General features: G+C 56.2%; 2 protein-coding genes across 3 annotated transcripts; both read left to right on the top strand.

Moving 5' to 3' along the window:
* The first annotated feature begins 38 nt into the window (after positions 1-38).
* On the top strand, positions 39-1,632 carry WDR83OS (WD repeat domain 83 opposite strand). The gene is made up of 4 exons (XM_027584331.2): positions 39-329; positions 447-552; positions 1,058-1,155; positions 1,251-1,632. Exons 1-4 carry the CDS (start codon positions 280-282, stop codon positions 1,315-1,317), a joined length of 321 nt encoding a protein of 106 aa, XP_027440132.1. The 5' UTR covers positions 39-279; the 3' UTR covers positions 1,318-1,632.
* Positions 1,633-2,697: 1,065 nt separating this feature from the next.
* MAN2B1 (mannosidase alpha class 2B member 1) lies at positions 2,698-18,184 on the top strand. 2 transcript variants are annotated; one of them, XM_027586822.1, is made up of 24 exons: positions 2,698-2,921; positions 3,636-3,738; positions 3,912-4,085; positions 4,448-4,641; positions 5,315-5,447; positions 5,697-5,842; positions 6,727-6,843; positions 9,608-9,693; positions 9,782-9,902; positions 9,983-10,061; positions 10,251-10,360; positions 10,644-10,751; positions 11,067-11,183; positions 12,390-12,563; positions 13,638-13,735; positions 13,820-13,937; positions 15,141-15,259; positions 15,350-15,451; positions 15,629-15,716; positions 15,899-15,979; positions 16,396-16,623; positions 17,151-17,303; positions 17,391-17,493; positions 17,967-18,184. In XM_027586822.1, the coding sequence occupies exons 1-24, from the start codon at positions 2,757-2,759 to the stop codon at positions 18,074-18,076; spliced, it is 3,027 nt and encodes a 1,008-aa protein (XP_027442623.1). In that variant the 5' UTR covers positions 2,698-2,756; the 3' UTR covers positions 18,077-18,184. The 2 variants fall into 2 exon arrangements, with proteins under 2 accessions (XP_027442623.1, XP_027442624.1); XM_027586823.1 differs by having other exon boundaries at positions 2,757-2,921; positions 9,611-9,693; positions 17,967-18,162.

Genomic DNA, 18,184 nt, shown 5'->3' with positions numbered 1-18,184 from the left:
CTATTACTCACTTCCGGTTCAAATGTTCGGCTTTTTTCGGGACAGTGCTGGGAATACTGAAACCTGACTCCAGCTTCTAGGTTTCTTTCCCTACTTCTTGTTTTCCAGGAACATTTTTGGTCTCTTCTAATTCTCCGTCCCCTGGCTGGGAGGAGTCCTGGCCCCCGCCGCTGGGAACGGAAGCTCGAAGCCTGTGGGTGCCACTCTAAAAGCCACCCTCCGTTTCCGCGCCGGAAGCTGCAACTCCCGTAGCGGAAGAGGCTCGACCTCCGACCCGCCATGTCCACCAACAATATGTCGGACCCACGAAGGCCAAACAAAGTGCTGAGGTGAGGACCCCAACGTCACGGGAACAGGGCTCGGGTTGTGGGGCGAGGCCCAGGGAAGCGCTTGTCCATTTCGGGGGGCGGGACTTTGAGTGCCTCTGACCCTTGAGCCTGCCGCAGGTACAAGCCCCCGCCGAGCGAGTGTAACCCGGCCTTGGACGACCCGACGCCGGACTACATGAACCTCCTCGGCATGATCTTCAGCATGTGCGGTCTCATGCTCAAGGTGGGCGGCGCTGAGTTTCCTTTGGCGTAGGCTCCGCCTGATAGCGAAGCGGGTGGGGGGAGCCGATTCGGAATGAGGCGGGGCTGACGCTGAGGGGGCGGGGCGTGGGCCTGGCCGGGGGCGGGGCTGCGGTGTTGCCCGGCAGCGAAAGCCAGAGCCAGGAGGGAAGCCAGGGGTCCGGGTGGGTACATGGGAAGTCGGTCTGAAGGAGGGGACTCGTGGAGAAAGGATGGGGTTCTTAGCATCACGAGCTATGTCAAAGGCCAGTCTTCTTAGGCCTGAGAGTATGTGGTGCTGTCAGAGACGCAGGCCAAGAGAGTACGACGAGAAACTGGGTACCTGGAATAGGCTAGGGGGAATGGGACGGAGGGATTCTTGGGGATAAGGTGCAAGCTGCGTCGGGTGGAATCAGTGGGTTGGAACCCGTGCCTGGGAATGCCCCTATGAGGGTTCATTGGTGTGCCTGTCACTGACCAAATACCCACATTCACCTGCCTTTCCCCAGCTGAAGTGGTGCGCTTGGGTGGCTGTCTACTGCTCCTTCATCAGCTTTGCCAACTCCCGGAGCTCTGAGGACACTAAACAGATGATGAGTAGCTTCATGTGAGTCTAGGCCTAGAGAAGGAGGACTCCTGAGTAAGTGGGAGAGGGGGACCCAAGCCTACCCATCCTGGACTGACACTTCTCTCCCGTCTCAGGCTGTCCATCTCTGCCGTGGTGATGTCGTATCTGCAGAACCCTCAGCCCATGACGCCCCCCTGGTGATGTCATCCTAGGACTAGTCTGTACACCTTCCCCCAGGCCTGGCCCCTGGCTGTTCAGCCTCTGCCCTCAGCTGCTGTCCTGGGCTTCCCTGAATGAGGTAGTCTCAGGACTCACAGCTGGATGGAGGGAACCTGACCCTTTACCTGGGATTCCACTTCTGCTGGGCAGAGGGGAATACCCTAGGCCTACCCCTCCTGCCTGCCTTTCCCACCCTGCCTGCTGCTGGGGGAGATGCTGTCCATGTTTCTACCTGTATCCACTCGTTTTTTTGTTGAAACCAGTTAATTATTAATAAAGTTTTGCATTCTGGCTGTTCTTTGGGACCCCTCTCCTGTGCATTGCGGATGCTCTTCCTATTGGGGGAAGGGCTCCAGATCCTCCACTCAGGCCTTTGTTGGGGCTCTAGCCTGGAGCCTTCTGGTCGTTCACTTGCTTATTGCACAAGCCTTGTGACTTAAGTCAGTTCACTTGCTTATTTCATAAGCCTTGTGACTTAAGTCAGCTGCCAGAGGCAGGACAGTGATCCCTGTCCTCTGGCAACTCAGCAGATGGGTTCTGCTGACCTGAGGAATGTGGGTTTTCATTTTCTTTTTTTTAAAGATTTTATTTATTTATTTGACAGAGAGAGAGCACAAGTAGGCAGAACGACAGGCAGAGGGAGAGGGAGAAGGAGGCCCCCCGAGGAGCAGGGAGCCTGATGCGGGGCTCGATCCCAGGACCCTGGGATCATGACCTGAGCCAAAGGCAGCCACTTAACCGACTGAGCCACCCAGGCGTCCTGGGTTTTCATTTTCTTATCCGACAATTCGGGTAGTATCAGTGAGCTCGATGGACTAATAGGGATTGGGAAAAGCATGAAACACTGAGTCCTCCTCCACCTGTCACGCCTCACGTGAGTCCCATGGGTATTTCTTCCAATCAGGCTGGGTACCTCCCATCCTCAGTACCCCAAGGGCAGTTCCTCTATGCATAATACTCATAGGACAGAACAGGACCACCATCAACCCCTGCTCCTAGCAAGCTAGGTCCCTCCAAGACCCTAGCCCTGAAGATCAATGGGACATCCTAGGAATCCACGCACACACTCCCGCCTCCTAAGCAAACTACACTCGGAGCAAAGTCTGAAGCCTCTGCGTCCACGGGGTCAAAGGGACACTCCGAGGCCACTCGGAGGCGGTGAGACACTCACGGCTCCCCTGCACCCGAGGGTGGGACACGCCCGACGCCTCCGCACACTCCTAGTGTCCCCAGGGGTTAGCCAGAGCTGAGGCCTCCGTCCCGTGACGCGCCCGGCAGCACCCTAGCCCCGCCCCCGCCAGCAACCATTGGCTAGGTCCGGTTCTGGGGGCGGGGCGTTTGCCCTGCCTCTCCGGGCCCGGGCAGTCCCTGGAGGCGGCTGCGGTGGCCGTGGCGGCGGCGGCGGCAGTAGCTGCGGAGCCATGGCCGCCGACGCGCGGCCTTTGGGGGTCCGCGCTGGCCGTGGCGGCCGGGGCGCGTCAGGGCCCACGACGAGCCCCCGCGCGCTGCAGCCACCGCTCCCGCCTCTCTCCTTTCTTTTTTTGTTGTTGGTGGCGGCGCCCGGCGCTCGGGCCGCGGGATACGAGGTGAGCATGGCCCGGGAGCGGAAGTGTACACAAGCTGGAGCGAAGCCCCGAGTAGGGTCCGGAGGTGTGGGTGGGTTTGTTCTGTGGGTGCCTAGTGAATGGTTGTTAATATGACAGTGTGGCCTGAAGGCATGCTTTGCGTCATTGAAAGGTCTGGCTGTGTGAGTCTGAGAATTGGGCTCTCTGTACCTGCCTCCTTCCTTCTGTGGGTCGGCTTGCCTAGACTTTGCATGCACTTAACTGTGTGATTGGATATATGTGTGTATGTGCGAGCAGGGGGATTGCTTGAGAGCTGGGACTCTGGAGTCAGCCTGCCTGGAGTTCCAGTCTGGCTCCCTGACTTCCTGGCTGTGTGATTTGGGGCAAGTCACTTAACCACTCTGATCCTCAGTGCTCTCATCTGAAAATGAGATAATATTGCCCCCCAAGTCCCAGGGTGGCTGCTTCCTATTTGCAAATGCCTAATAATCATTTGCTACTACTATTACTGTTAACCCAGGGTGTGAGTGAGAGCTGCCCTGAGGGGTTGTGTCAAATGGGAGTTGAATTTGTATGCCCATCTTTGTGGGTGTCCTCCCTAGAAGGGCCTGGCCCCATTTCTCAGAGTCACTCACCTCTGGATCAAAACTTATCTTGTGCCCCCAGCCCCACCCCAGCCTGCTTCTTAACCTCTGTGTAACTGACAGGGTGTGTGTATTTGGGGTCCCTGTGCAGACATGCCCTGTGGTGCATCCGGACATGCTCAACGTGCACCTGGTGGCCCACACGCATGACGATGTGGGCTGGCTCAAGACTGTGGACCAGTACTTTTATGGCAGTGAGTAGAGCATGGAGACTTCCCCGTGGGGCCCCCATGCCCCTTTGAGCCCTTCAGATCCTTTCTGGGTCCTGGACATTGGGAAGGGGGACATGGTCCAGTTTGAGCTCCTGTGTCTAAGAATGTCCCCCTTGGCTCATTTGTCCCTGACTGCCTGACCCCTGTGCCCACAGTCCAGAATGACGTCCAGCATGCGGGTGTGCAGTACATCCTAGACTCAGTCATCTCTTCCCTGCTGATGGAGCCCACCCGCCGATTCATCTATGTGGAGATTGCCTTCTTCTCCCGTTGGTGGCACCAGCAGACAAATGCAACACAGGAAGTTGTGCGGGACCTGGTGCGCCAGGGTGAGCCTGCCCGAAGGAAGTGAAAAGAGGAAGCCCAGCTCAGCTCTGTTTCTGACCCTCCAGCTTCTGAGATTTTATCATGTCCTGTGCAGCCTGTATGTGCATGTGGCTCTGCCTGCCTGGAATTTCCCTTTATTTGTAGAACTCCTATGCATTCTACAGGGCCCCACCTCCAGGGGATCCTCAGGGAAGCCTGCCATGCAGGGGGCCCTCTGTTCCATGTCTGGCTATACTGGCTTGGGAGTGACTCCTCTTCTCCCTCCAGGCCTAGGTTTGCAGGCAGGCCTTCTTATCCCCTGCATGGCCACCCCTGGCCCCAGTCCTGGCCCTGACAATCCACCCAGACTGCCCTTCCCACACAGGACGCCTGGAGTTTGCCAACGGTGGCTGGGTGATGAACGATGAGGCAGCCACCCACTACGGAGCCATCATAGACCAGATGACGCTTGGGTTGCGCTTTCTGGAAAACACATTTGGCAAAGATGGGCGCCCCCGTGTGGCCTGGCACATTGACCCCTTTGGTCACTCTCGGGAGCAGGCCTCGCTGTTTGCACAGGTGATCTACCCACCTCACTCCTAGCTCTGACTCCTCCCTTGGCCACTCAAGCCCCGCCCTTCCCTGCAGGCTCACCTGGCCCAGGCCCTGTCCCCTGGTCCCTTGAGGCCCTGCCTCTTGGGTGAGCTATGAATCCCGTTACTGCTTGCCTCCCGCGCTCCCAGCCTTTCTGCTCTGCCTCCACCCGGGATGTGACCCCACTCCAGCTGGCTCCTCCCGGGCCCCACACCTGCCCCTCATTGTAGCCCTGGCCCCACCCCATTTGCTATGATCCCGGGTTCTCTACAAAGCCAGGTGGCAGGTGGAGGCCTGCCCTGCTTTTCAACCGGCTTCACAACCTTCACCATGATGGCGTCCCCTTTCCACTCTCTGATCCCTTCCATTCTAAGGCTGCTTAAGGGGGAAAGCTTTGAGTCAGGCCCCTTTCCAAGCTGGGGTAGGTGGAAGTCTGTTCTAGCGTTGTACCCGCGCCTCCCAGCCCTCCCGCGGTGTCGTCTGACCCTTCCCCAAGCTTCAAAATGAGCTGGAGCCCTTCCTCGTTTCAGACCTGCTTTTTCTAACTGTGCTCTGACTGCCCCTCCCACGCTGAGGGGACGGGTGGGTGGTGGGGCGAGGACTGGGCACCCACTGCTCCTGCCCTCTGATCCTGGTCCTCATCCCGCCCCACCTCCAGATGGGCTTTGATGGCTTCTTCTTCGGGCGTCTGGATTATCAAGATAAGGGGGTGCGGAAGAAGAAGCAAGAGATGGAGCAGGTTTGGCGGGCTAGCGCCAGCCTAGAGCCCCCAGTAGCCGACCTCTTTACCAGTAAGGGCGTGTGGGGTGGGGTCAGGGCAGGCCCCAGGGGCATGGGACCTGGGACCACGCTCAGAGGGCCCTGGGTTTGCTTTTATACTCTGTTGTCATTGTCCTGAAACTCTTAATAATTTACGAACAAGGACCCAGCACTTACACTTTGCACTGGGCCCTGCAAATTCTGAGGTCCCTCCTGGGTGGGGTGTGGCAGGCTTTGACCCCAGGGCAGGTCTGGGGCACTGAGCCTGGTGTGGCATGCAGGTGTGCTCCCCAATATTTACAACCCACCGGAGAAACTGTGCTGGGACACGCTGTGTGCTGACAAGCCCTTTGTGGAGGACCCGCGCAGCCCCGAGTACAATGCCAAGGAGTTGGTCGATTACTTCCTGCAGTTGGCTACTGCCCAGGTAACCCTACTGTGCAGAGCCCGTGAGACTTGTGTTCATAATGCACTGGGCCCGTTCCACGGCGCGGGCATTCCCTAACACTTCCTCATCACCCTCGGAGGAAGGTAGCATTCCATTCACCATCGCCAGGCTCCCCTCCCAGATGTGTTCATTTCTGATTAGAAGACTGCAGACAACCTTTGCTGCCCCAGATGCTCACCAAAGGCATGAGACAGCAAGGCAGTGCTTCAGTGCCCTCATCTGGGTCCAAGAGGAGTACTCAACAGCGTGAGGCTATTTTTACGTGTGTCCCTATGCTTCCACAGGACCCACTTCCACTCCCCCTCCACTCCTCTACGTGCACCCACACTTGTTTTTTAAAGATTCATTTATTTTATTTTATTATTATTTTTTTAGAGATTTTATTTATTTGAGAGAGAGAGAATGAGAGACAGAGAGCACAAGAGGGAAGAGGGTCAGAGGGAGAAGCAGGCTCCCTGCTGAGCAGGGAGCCCGATGTGGGACTCGATCCCGGGACTCCAGGATCATGACCTGAGCCGAAGGCAGTCGCTTAACCAACTGAGCCACCCAGGCACCCATTTATTTTATTATTTTTAAAGATTTTATTTATTTATTTGAGAGGGAGAGAGAGTGAGTACACACAAGCAGGGCTGGAGGGGCAGAGGGAGAGGGAGAAGCAGACTCCCCGCTGAGCAGGGAGCCCAGTGTGGGGCTCGATCCCAGGACCCTGGGATCATGACCTGAGCTGAAGGCAGACGCTTAACGACTGAGCCGCCCAGGCGCCCCAGCACCCGCACTCATGACCACATATATAGCACGACACAGCTATCTGCAGGGATGGCCCAGGACACCCTGGCCTGAGGAATTCTCCATTCCACCCGCAGGGCCAGTACTACCGCACCAACCACACCATAATGACCATGGGCTCGGACTTCCAGTATGAGAATGCCAACATGTGGTTCAAGAACCTTGACCGGCTCATCCAGCTGGTCAACGCTCAGGTAAGTGTGCCAGCTCGTGTGCATGAATGTGCTTGGATCCCTGGCCCTTGGGTCATATGCATCCCAGTTGGGTGCTCTCTTACTTTTATATTGCTACTATAACAAATGACCAACAACCATGGCGGCTGAAAACAACAGAAATATCTTACAGTTTTGTAGGCCAGAAGTCGGACACAATTCTCACTGGGTTAAAAATCATGACGTCAGCAGGGCTGAGTTCCTTTTTTTTTTTTTTAAAAGATTTTATTTATTTGACAGAGAGAGCATAAGTAGAGGGAGCAAGAGGGAGAAGCAGGCTCCCTGCTGAGCAAGGAGCCCGATGTGGGACTCGATCCCAGGACCCTGGGATCATGACCCGGGCCGAAGGCAGCCACTTAACCGACTGAGCCACCCAGGCGTCCCAGGGCTGGGTTCCTTCTGGAAGCTCTTGGGGAGAGTGTCCAACTTCCAGAGGCCTCCTGCATTTCTTGACTCATGGCCCCCCATCTTGCAAGCCAGCCACGCAGCAGCTTTCTGCCCCTGCGTCTCTCATCATGTCTCTTTCTTACTCTCACTCCCTCTTTTCTCTTCCACTTTTTAAAAAAATTTATTTAGGGGCACCTGGGTGGCTCAGTCGTTAAGCGTCTGCCTTCGGCTCAGGTCATGATCCCGGGGTCCTGGGATCGAGCCCTACATCGGGCTCCCTGCTCCGCGGGAAGCCTGCTTCTTCCTCTCCCACTCCCCCTGCTTGTGTTCCCTCTCTCGCTATCTCTCTCTCTGTGTCAGATAAATAAATAAAATCTTTAAAAAAAATTTATTTATTTGGAGAGAGAGAGTGTGTGCTAGCGCAAGGCAGGGAGGGGCAGAGGGAGAGGGAGAGAGAGAATCTCAAGCAGACTCTACGCTAAGCGTAGAGCCAGACACGGGGCTCGATCTCAAGCCGCTGAGATCATGACCTGAGCCAAAATCAAGGGTTGGACTCTTAAGTGACTGAGCCACCCAGGTGCCCCCCCTCCTCTTTTAAAGACCCATGTTGACACTGGGCCCTACAGATCATCTAGGATAATCTATTTTAAGGTCAGCTTATCAGCAACCTGAACTCCATTTGCAGCCTTGATTTCCCTTTACCATGTAACCTGACAGGTTCTGGGAATCAGGACTCAGACATCCTTGGGCCTCTCACATCTGAAATGTCCTTCCCATCAGTTCTGTCCTCAGGGCTGTCTACTGGTAGTCTCCATGTCCTCAGCTTCTGCTTGCTCCCAGCACCACCGTTTCACCCAAAACACCCTCAGGAACATCACCGAGGGCCTTCCAAAAGATATTTTCCAGGCCTCCCTGTGACCCCGAGGAGCCCTGGGCACCTTGATCACTTTCTTCTGTAAATATCATGGTCCTGAGCTGCCAAGGCTTTCCTCCTGCCCTGTTCCGCTCCTCTGCCCACTGCATTCTATTGGAAATAGAGTCTCTTACTTCAAATCCCTAGATTGCCACTTAGTGGCTCTGTGACCCTGAGAAATCTTAAGCGCTCTGCCTTAGTTTTCTTATTTAGAAAATGGGCATAGTGGTGGCTCCCACCTGATAAGGCTGTTAGGGTTTAATGAGTTCGTTTACACAGGTCAGTAGAACAGGGCCAGGTAAATAATCAGTATTATGGTGGTTGCTTCTTACTGTTATTTGGGGCTGAACACCTGCTTCTCCTTTAACACGCAAGCTGCAATGTTTCCTCCTCCAGGAAGTCTTCACCAAACACAGGTGGAGCTCTTGCCCTTTCCTCTGTGTACACACAGTCCCCACAAATACCCCATGAGGCCACAGCCAGGCTGATTGTAACAGACTATCTATTCAATATCTCTCCTCCACTTGGCTGTGGGTTCCAGGAGAGTAGGGCTGGCCTCTGCTTCTAGATTGTGTCTGAAATCCTGAGCATATTGAAGAAGCAAGTGATTGTTTGCTGAGCAAATCCTGTGTGTGTGTGTATGTGTGTGTGTGTAACTGTGTATGTGACTGTGTGTTCAGGGGTAGACGTGGATGCACATAAAGGCGTGTAGTTCCTTCCCTTCATTCACTCAAGTGTTTAGTGAGCACCTACTGTGTACCAGGCACTGGGTTCACAACACAAGCAGAACAAACATCTTTTTCTTCACAGAGGAGGTCACCTTCTTGTTCCTCCACCTCAGTTGAAAGTGAACCTCCATTCATTCTAACAATGGTGTCATTGAGCAATAATCTGACAGTCCTGAGAAATGATCACTCCTGCCCTATAATGTCATACTTAGTTTTTCCACACACATAAATTTTTTTTTAAGATTTTATTTATTTATTTAGAGAGGGGGGACAAGCGGGGGAGGAACAGAGGGAGAGGGAGAGAGAATCTCAAGCAGACTCCCTCCTGAACGCAGAGCCTTAGGCGGGGACTTTCTCACGACCCTGAGATCATGACCCGAACCCAAATCAAGAGTCCCACGCTTAACCAACTGAGCCACCCAGGCGCCCCCACAAAAAAAATTTTAATGATAAAATTGGAATTAAAAAAAGTTTAGTAAAAATTTCAGGTTTATTCTCGCATCCGTGAAATTCTTTCCATGCTGGTAATGTTGAGTTGCTGCCAAAATTCAGCCTCACACTGGGCCATTGGTTTGCACTCAAAATGTGTACTACAAGAATCCGAACCCACCGCATGCATGAAGGTGCGCACATGTGCGTGAGGATGTGTGTGCACACCTGGGGGCCCCCTGGGAAGGTGCCGGCTCCCGAGGGCTCACACACGGACACCTCCCCCCAGCAGCAGGCCAACGGGAGCCGCGTCAATGTTCTCTACTCCACTCCCGCCTGTTACCTCTGGGAGCTGAACAAGGCCAACCTCACCTGGTATTTGGGGGGAAATGGGAGCTTGGGGGGGGGGGGTTGGCCTGCTCTTTGGGTCATGACCCGGCCCTCAATGCCTCTGCCGCTGCAGGTCGGTAAAACAAGATGACTTCTTTCCCTACGCGGACGGCCCCCACAAGTTCTGGACCGGCTACTTTTCCAGCCGGCCGGCCCTCAAACGCTATGAGCGCCTCAGCTACAACTTTCTGCAGGTGAGTGGGCGCTGGGCTCAAGGGGGCGCACAGGGGTCCCAACAGGTCCGGGGCCCCAACACACCTCCTCTGTTCCCCAGGTGTGCAACCAGCTGGAGGCACTGGCGGGTCCGGCGGCCAACGTGGGGCCCTATGGCTCAGGAGACAGTGCACCCCTCAGTAGGTGTTGAAACGATGAGGGGACGGGAGTGTGTCTGAAGCTGGACACACCGACCCTCGGCCACCCCATCGAGTCCCCTCATAAAGCTCCTCGGGACCCTGCCCTCCCACACGTGAACTTTCCCGTCTCCTTGGGGTCTGGACTGAGAGTCCTGCAGAGACCCCAGCCGGTTCACCGTCTGCCTGCAGATGAGGCGATGGCAGTGCTCCAGCATCACGACGCGGTCAGCGGCACCTCCCGGCAGCACGTGGCCAACGACTACGCGCGCCAGCTGGCCGCAGGCTGGGGGCCCTGCGAGGTGCGCGGGGTGGAGCCAGGGAGGGGGCGGGGCCTGGAAGAGGCGGGTGTAGAATGAAAGGGTGGACACCGGAAGAGGCGTGGTCAAAGACAGTGGGGTGGAGTCTAGAAATGCCTGCATGGGGCGGGGCCTGGGATGAGAGAGGCGGAGACGGGAAGGGGGCGGAGCCTAGGAGCGCTCGTGGGCGGGGACAGGTAAGGGGCGGGGTCCGGGAGGGGACACGGAGGGAGACCTGGGTGGGCCTCCAGAGCTGACCCATGGACCTTTACTCTCCCTCCCACAGGTTCTCCTGAGCAATGCGCTAGCGCGGCTCAGCGGCTCCAAGGAGGACTTCACGTACTGCCGCAACCTCAACATCAGTGTCTGTCCGCTCAGCCAGACCGCTAAGAGCGTGAGCCGGGCTCGGGCTGGAGGGGCGGGGCCAGGGAGCAGGTGGGTAGGACAGCACTGGAAAATGAGGACAGAGGGGGCGGGGCCTGGAGGAGGCGGGGCTCGGACTGAGGGGCTCTTGGGGTACCTGCCGGTTGTGAAATTGGTTGGGAGGATCGGTCTGCAGAGCGATCACTTGGGGGGCAGTGAAGCTGGGGTGGGAGAGACCAAAGCACCCCATGGGGGCTTGGATCACCCAAGGACGTTGCCGCGTGTGGTGGGTGGGTTTCAAGAAGGCCTGCTGTGACCCATGCCCGATCTGGCCCTCCCACACCAGTTCCAAGTGACCATTTATAACCCCTTGGGGCGGAAAGTGGATTGGATGGTGCGGCTGCCAGTCAGCGACCACATTTTCGACGTGAGGGACCCGAATGGCACAATTGTGCCCAGCGATGTAAGCCCTTTCAACAAATATTTCTCCTATGAGTACCACCCCCCATGATTACCTCCTGCCTTGGACACCTCCTCCTGGGGATTTCTACCCCCCACCTCACCCCACCCCACGGACACATCTCCCTCCATGGATAACTCCTCCCATGGACGCCTCCCTCTCTCCGGTAACTCTTTCATTAATATCTCCCCCTCCATCAATACCTTGCGCCTCCTACTTTTTCTTTTTCTGCCCCTTAACATCATACCCCCTTGGAAACATCCGCTCGCCCTTACCCCCCTGTCCTGCCTCTCGGACAGTCTCTCCCTTTTTAATGTCTCCTCATGAATTAAAAAAATATATATATTTTAGGGGCACCTGGGTGGCTCAGTCGTTAAGCGTCTGCCGTCGGCTCAGGTCATGATCCCAGGATCTTGGGATCGGCCTGCATGGGGCTCCCTGCTCAGCGGGAAGCCTGCTTCTTCCTCTCCCACTCCCCCTGCTTGTTTTCCCTCTCTCGCTGTTTCTCTCTTTGTCAAATAAATAAATAAAATCTTTTGATTTATTTATTTGACAGATAGAATGAGATAGAGAGAGAGAGAGCATGAGAGGGGGCAGGGTCAGAGGGAGAAGCAGACTCTCTGCTGAGCAGGGAGCCGGATGCGGGACTCGATCCCGGGACTCCAGGATCATGACCCGAGCCGAAGGCAGTCGCTTAACCAACTGAGCCACCCAGGCGCCCAAAAATATTTTATTTTTTAAGATTTTATTTTTTTAAGTAATCTCCACATCCAATGTGGGGCTCCAATTTACAACACTGAGCTTGAGTGGCATGCTCTACCAACTGATCCAGCCAGGCGCCCTGAATTTTCTTTTTTCTTTTTACTTTATTTCCCTCATCCTAGAAGGCCTCTACCTATGAATCTCTTCCTCCTCTCGAACCGCCTTTCCCTCATTCCCCTGCTTCAAGGATTTCCTTCCCCATTTCCTCCCTCACTTCCCCTTCTCCCACAGTCTCTGCACCCCATAAGTGTTTTTCCCCCCACTTTATGAATCTTCTCTGCAATCTTTAACTCAGAATTTGACACTCCATCCTCCCTGGCCAGCACCTATATTTCTTCTCCCCACCTGGGGCTCATTCTTCTCCTGGAGAAGACCCATCCCTTTATGTACAGCTCAGTATTTATACTCACAGCCTCTTGACTCAGTTTCCCTCCTCCATTACCCAAGTTGGTGAGACTTCCTAGCTCAGACAGTTCGGAGCTGCTTTTCTCGGCCTCCGTGCCTGCCCTGGGCTTCAGCATCTACTCAGTAACCCAGGTGCCTGGCCGGAGCCCCAACGCCCACAACCGCCAGCCCAGATCCCAGAAGTCCTGGTCCCATGACTTGGCCATCCAAAATGAGGTGAGACTCCGTTCAGATGCCCTTCCCTTCCCCTGTGACAAATTTGAGGTGTCATGGGGAGTTGCATGGACTCTGGATCAGTGGGTCTTGGGTTCATGGTCTAGTTACCAGTCCCTCATTATGTGCCCTCCAGTAAGTGACCACCTCCCTTTGAGCCTCAGTATCCATTCCTGGGACCGTGAGGACCCAGTGTCATCATGGATGACACTGGACAGATACATGAGGGCTGACAGTGGTAGGGGTTTGCAAATTAAGTGAGGCAGGGCAGAGACTCGAGGGAGGGAGCCACCCACGTGGCCATGTAGGGGAAGAGGGATCCAGGCAGGCAGCGAGGCAGAAGCAAGAGCCCTCAGGCAGAAGGGTGCTGAGTGTTTCAGGAACCCCCTGGGGCTCAAGGGGCGGGTATTGGGTGACAGGTCAGACTCTGCAAGACTTGAGGGCCAAAGGGAAAGACTTTGGCTTTTACTTCGAAGGAGCCACGTCGGGAACAGGGCTGCATCAAGACTGTAATGGGCCCTAGCACTTTTGCCTTTGTGGGTCCCTTTTTCCATTAGGAAAAAAAAAAAGTTAAAAATTGTATTTCATGAGCAGGTGGCTGTAAAAGACGAGTATAATATATTCATTATTATTACATTTAAGTTTTCTTCTGATTGTAGAAGAAATCAAAATTTACATATTTCCATTGGCCCCTAAAAGTCTCCTGGGCCATGGCACTGATTCCTTTGTCAAATGCGCGAGTCAGCCCTGGGCGCAAGCAGACTGGCTAGGAGGGTATTTAGGGTGTCACTGGCGCCCTCTGGTGGCCGCGGGTGGGGGGGAACTGACTGGGGAAGCGAGCCTGGAAGGGGTCTGCCGCACTAGTCCTAGAAGGCCATGGAAATGGTGAGAAGTGGTCAGATTGAGGAGGTGGAAGGTAGAGCTGTTAGGATTTGTTAATAGGGTCAGGTGTGAGGAGAGAGAGAGAGAGGAGGGGAGGGTAGCTCCTGGGCTTTCTCCTGAGTCCCAGGAAGGATGAAGAAGCTGCCCTTGGCTGAGAGGATGGTTATTAACCTGTGTCTGCCCTTCTCTACCCAGTACCTCCGGGCTAGGTTTGACCCTGACACGGGACTCTTGGTGGAGCTGGAGAACCTGGACCAGAACCTCCTGCTGCCTGTTCGCCAAGCCTTCTACTGGTGAGGGGGGGGACCACCAGGTCAGGGAGGGGGTGTAAGTAGAGCTAAGGTCACTTACCTGACTCTCACCTGCCCCGGCCCCAGGTACAACGCCAGTGTAGGCAACGACCTAAGCAGCCAGGTCTCAGGTGCCTATATCTTCAGACCCAACCGCCAGGAACCATTGATCGTGAGCCACTGGGCTCAAACGCACGTGGTGAAGGTCTGGGGCCTTGAATGATGAGTGTGTGGGGGGGAGGTGTGGAGCTTGGGGGTGGTGGTGAGCTATATGTGGGTAGGGTCAGGGGTTGGGTTTATATCTCTATCAGATAAGAGGGCTAAGACCTGAGGGGAATATTGAGAATCTTCCCACAGGGCTGATATTCATGGCTGGTTGAGTAACAGTCATTCCTTGGGAGCAAGTACGAAGGCTTTCACATCTGCTGCGGGTATCAGGATTATACTTAGCTTTTGAAACTGGGGGTGGGGTGTTCCCTCTTGGCCCATGAATGGGGAGAACCAGGTGTAGTTGCTTGAAGAGTTCACCAAGGATCTGTGCTGGAGGGGATTATATCTGAGGTGGATATTTGAGAGTTCACACTTGGATAGGGCTTGGGTGATTCTCTTAGGATGGATATCTGAGGGTGCATCTGGCTGGGAACAGGGGCTCGCCCTTGTGGGGTTTCTCGGGGCCTCTCATTGACATTTCCTCTTAGGGTAGGGGTGGGCCAGGTAATGGCAAGATTCACATTCGACATAATTCCCCTTGAGGTGAACTTCTGCATATGTGGGTCACTGAATTAGTATAGTTTTGCCTGCAGTAACAGTTGCCGAAATTAATGGTGCCTAAAACAAGACAGATGTTTCTTTCCATCTAACAGAAAGTCTGGCTGGGCCATACAGGGCAGATGGAGTGACTTCAGAGTCATCCAGGCCTCTTCTGTCTCATTGTTCTGCCCTCCTCAACATTCAGCTTCTACCTCATGGCCCAAGATAGCTGCTTAAGCTCCAGCCGTCATATTTGCATTTGAGCCAGTGAGAGAGGGAAAGAGGCAAGGAACGTTGTGTACGCCTCTTTGATCATTTTCCATTGAGCAAACCATGGTTACACAGCCTCAGGGAAGACTGGACCATATAGTCTTTATTCCAGGTAGCCACTTGCCAAGCTAGAATCCTGTTCTAAGGAGGAAAGATGTGGTAACGGTGGACAGCAAGCATATATGCTACACTGAAGAATTATGTGTTAACATCTGACATGGGAAGTGTGGGCATCACACCTAGGTGGGTGGGGGAGGTTCCCATGCTATGAGTGGAGTTGACCTGGATGTAGGCCTCTGTGAGGTTAATGGCAGGGGTGGGTATCCGCAGGGCTTGCCAGTGTGCAGGTGCAGGCTTAGACTCACCCCCTGCCCGCATGTGCCCGCAGACACCCTTGGTGCAGGAGGTGCACCAGAACTTCTCAGCCTGGTGTTCCCAGGTGGTTCGTCTGTACCCAGGACAGCGGCACCTGGAGCTGGAGTGGACAGTGGGACCAATACCTGTGGGGTGAGTGGCACCCACTGGGACTTGGGGGGTGGGGGCAAGGGCAGGGTGGGACAGGTGAAGCTCACAATCTTGCTATCCCCGCGGGTCCAGTGACGGCTGGGGGAAGGAGATCATCAGTCGCTTTGACACTGTGCTGGAGACAAAAGGACTCTTCTACACAGACAGCAATGGCCGGGAGATCCTGGAGAGGAGGTGGGGTGACTGGGGGCAGTAAAGAGTGGTCTGTGGTGTGTGGGGGCCCAGGCCTGTGGGGGCGTCTGCTGATCCTCTGAGTGTGGGAGGGAAGGGATGAAGGGGGAGTGAGGAATGGATAGACCCGGGAAGGGGAGCTGGACCCCAGGCCTGACCAAACCCTCTCCGCCCCCCCAGGCGGGATTATCGACCCACCTGGAAGCTGAACCAGACTGAGCCAGTGGCAGGCAATTACTATCCGGTCAACAGCCGCATTTACATCAGGGTAACACCTCCCCATCCTGCTCCCCATTTCTTAGCACCCCTCCACACAGTGGGGGTCACCATCATTCTTAGCATCTCTTGGCTGTCCTTGGTGGTCTCCACCGTCCCCTGTGATGCCTGTCTGGGGGCCACCGCTGGCTGGCTGTGGGGCCCCTCACTCTCCCCGCACCCCCCGACCCCCAGGATGGCAAGGTGCAGCTGACTGTGCTGACTGACCGCTCCCAGGGGGGCAGCAGCCTGAAGGACGGCTCCATGGAGCTCATGGTGAGTGGCCAGAGCCCTGTTTCAGCCAGTTCCCACCCTGGCCCCCTACTGGGCCTTGAAAACCTCTTTCTGCTCCGTTCTCTGCTAGGTGCACCCCACTGCCTATAGTCCCCACTAAACTGAGACCTCCATTCCTATGTGGAAAGTTTCCTCCAAGCTTTTGTTCAGTCCCTACCTAGCTCCCCATCTCCTCCAGGCCCTGACTTGCCCTATCTCGTTAGATCCTTCCCTCCCTCTGTCCTAGTACCTTGCTAGGTTGGATCCCCACTTCTGCGGGTGGTCCCCTACTAGACCTTTCTCTGCGTCCATTCTTCTCACTCTAGTTTCTCTTGAAACTTCCACAAGCCCTCACCCAAATTTCTGGCCCAGAAATCGGCCAGAGGGACTCCTCACCCTCTCCTGGCCACTCCCCACAGGTGCACCGAAGGCTTCTGAAAGACGATGGACGCGGAGTAGGGGAGCCGCTGCTGGAGGAGGGGTTGGGGCTGTGGGTGCGAGGGCGCCACCTCGTGCTGCTGGACAAGGCTCCGACCGCGGCCACCGGGCACCGGTTGCAGGCAGAGAAAGAGCTGCTGGCCCCGCAGGTGGTGCTGGCCCCCGGTGGCGGCGCCCCCTACCACCCGGGAGTCGCCCCGCGCAAGCAGGTGAGTGGGGTGGAGCCGCCAGGTGGAGAAGACCCCAATGAACCACGGAGGGTTTTCCTGACCTTAGGCGGGACCCACTCCGCCGGCCCCTAACTTGTCCTGGGGAGGCCATAAGCTAGTCCCACCCCCTCAGCTCAGCCCCATCGCCCGGCAGTCCCGGCTTGCTGAGTCCCATCCCGCCACGACTGGGTCTTAGCGCAGCCTCTGCCCTCTCCCCTCTCCGGCGGGCTCCACTGGGCCCCACCCTCTCGCCCCTTCCACTTCCCCACGCTCGGTCCCGTCCCCTAGCCACGCCCCCTGAGCTTCAGCCCCGCCCTATCTCAGTGGGTCCCAAGTCAGATCAGGTCTGCCCCTTCCGGGCTCGGGCCCGCCCCCAGCCTGTTACCGCCCTTCCCTGGGTCTGTGCCATCCTCCTTGGCTTAGCCCGAGCCTTTCTAGCTGAGCCTCTTCCCTCCCTGATGAAACCACGCCCCTGCGTCAGAGCCCCGCCTCCTAACCGCGCCTCGGCCCCGCCCCCCTTCCTGCAGTTCTCAGGGCTCCGCCGGGAGCTGCCTCCCTCGGTGCATCTGCTCACACTGGCCCGCTGGGACAGGACAACGCTTCTCCTGCGCTTGGAGCACCAGTTCGCTGTAGGGGAGGGCTCTGGCAACCTGAGCTCCCCGGTGACCTTGGATTTGAGGGTGAGGAGGGCAGAAGTGGAACGGAGATAAGGGAGAGGGGAAACCCTGCTTTGTCCCCACTCAGCCGGGCCCATCCACTGCCTACAGGACCTGTTCTCCGCCTTCACCATCACGTACCTGCAGGAGACCACGCTGGCGGCCAACCAGCTCCGGGCCAGCGCTTCCAGGCTCAAGTGGATGCCAGCCACGGGTGGGGGCCTGCACCGGGAGTTGGGAGTTGGGGGCTGGGGGCTGTGTGGGAGGTGTGGGAATGTTGGCCAGGACCGGGATAGAGCTCTAGCGTCTAGGGCGGTGTTCAGATCCAGGTTAGGGGGTTAAGGGTCTTAAGTGGGTCTAAGCAACTAGCAGTGGGTCTTGAGGGTTTGAGATGGGATTCCCTGGGTATCTAGTTCTGGGGAGAGGGGTGTGCCCATCACTCCTGGGGTTGGCATGATGGTCTTTAGATAGGGCTTGAGGGTGTGAAGGAGATGGCCCGACATCAGGGACAGATTGGGGGATCTGGGGATGGTATTCAGGGCCTGGGAGACAGTTTAAAACGGGTCTGGGAATAAGGCCCTGGGGGATAGATTTGAGGGTATATAGCTGTGTGGAGGCCGAGGGGAAGGAGGAGGGGGTGAGGCAGAGGAAGTTGGCACCCCTCACTTCTCCCTTGCACCTCCCCAGGCCCCACAGCCCAGCCCTCTCCCTCTTGGCTGGACCCTGTCACCATCACGCTGCAGCCCATGGAAATCCGCACCTTCCTGGCCTTGGTCCAGTGGAAAGAGCATGGCTAGACATACGGGGGGCAGACCCATTCTCCCCCTCCTGCTGCTGCTGCTGCCACCAACAAAAGCCATTAAAATGCCACTACCAAGACTTGGGTCAAGGTGTGACTGAGTGGG

Source organism: Zalophus californianus, chromosome 1 (genome assembly GCF_009762305.2).
Source record: "Zalophus californianus isolate mZalCal1 chromosome 1, mZalCal1.pri.v2, whole genome shotgun sequence".
In the NCBI taxonomy this organism is placed as follows: Eukaryota; Metazoa; Chordata; class Mammalia; order Carnivora; family Otariidae; genus Zalophus; species Zalophus californianus.
The sequence above is the reverse complement of the archived record's forward strand: the minus strand, read 5'-3'. Positions and strand labels throughout refer to the sequence as shown.